Source organism: Penaeus monodon, chromosome 20 (assembly GCF_015228065.2).
Source record: "Penaeus monodon isolate SGIC_2016 chromosome 20, NSTDA_Pmon_1, whole genome shotgun sequence".
In the NCBI taxonomy this organism is placed as follows: Eukaryota; Metazoa; Arthropoda; class Malacostraca; order Decapoda; family Penaeidae; genus Penaeus; species Penaeus monodon.
In genome coordinates, this window is record NC_051405.1 from 17,370,123 (window position 1) to 17,370,544 (window position 422).

Here is a 422-nt window from a genome sequence, read left to right on the forward strand (position 1 = left end):
CCTTACCTGTACATTCCCCTCATAAGGGTTCTCGCTCCCCATCAACCGTAGCTGCTCGATGTCTTTCACATCCTGAAAACGACGACGTATATCAAGCTCGTCATATTATCATTATATTTTTATTTCGAAGCAGACATGTTTATCGTTAGAAATGTGTATATGAAAGGATAAACAGATAAAAGGAAGTCTGGAAATGTGCGGATGGGCATAGAACTCACTTGGGCCGAGACGGAGGCGCGGAGCAACGTCGCCAATAACAGCAGCCTCGACAGTGACTCCAAACACGAGAGACTCATCGCTCGTCACCAGCTTGGGGCGAAAGACCAGACATTAGTGGGGTTTTATATGGGTTTATATTTCACGGGGAAAGGGATATATATATTATTTTGGATCCCCTCCACACAAATAAGGTATTACGGGCA

General features: G+C 44.8%; 1 protein-coding gene across 1 annotated transcript in view; it reads right to left on the bottom strand.

Annotated features, from left to right (window-relative positions):
- LOC119585658 (antigen WC1.1-like) overlaps positions 1–422 on the bottom strand; it is a gene marked incomplete at both ends in the record, with an annotated part of 13,895 nt that overhangs the window by 7,500 nt on the left and 5,973 nt on the right. Inside the window, 2 exon segments of the mRNA XM_037934333.1 lie at positions 7–72; positions 219–309. Of these exon segments, the coding sequence (XP_037790261.1) occupies positions 7–72; positions 219–296 (144 nt within the window).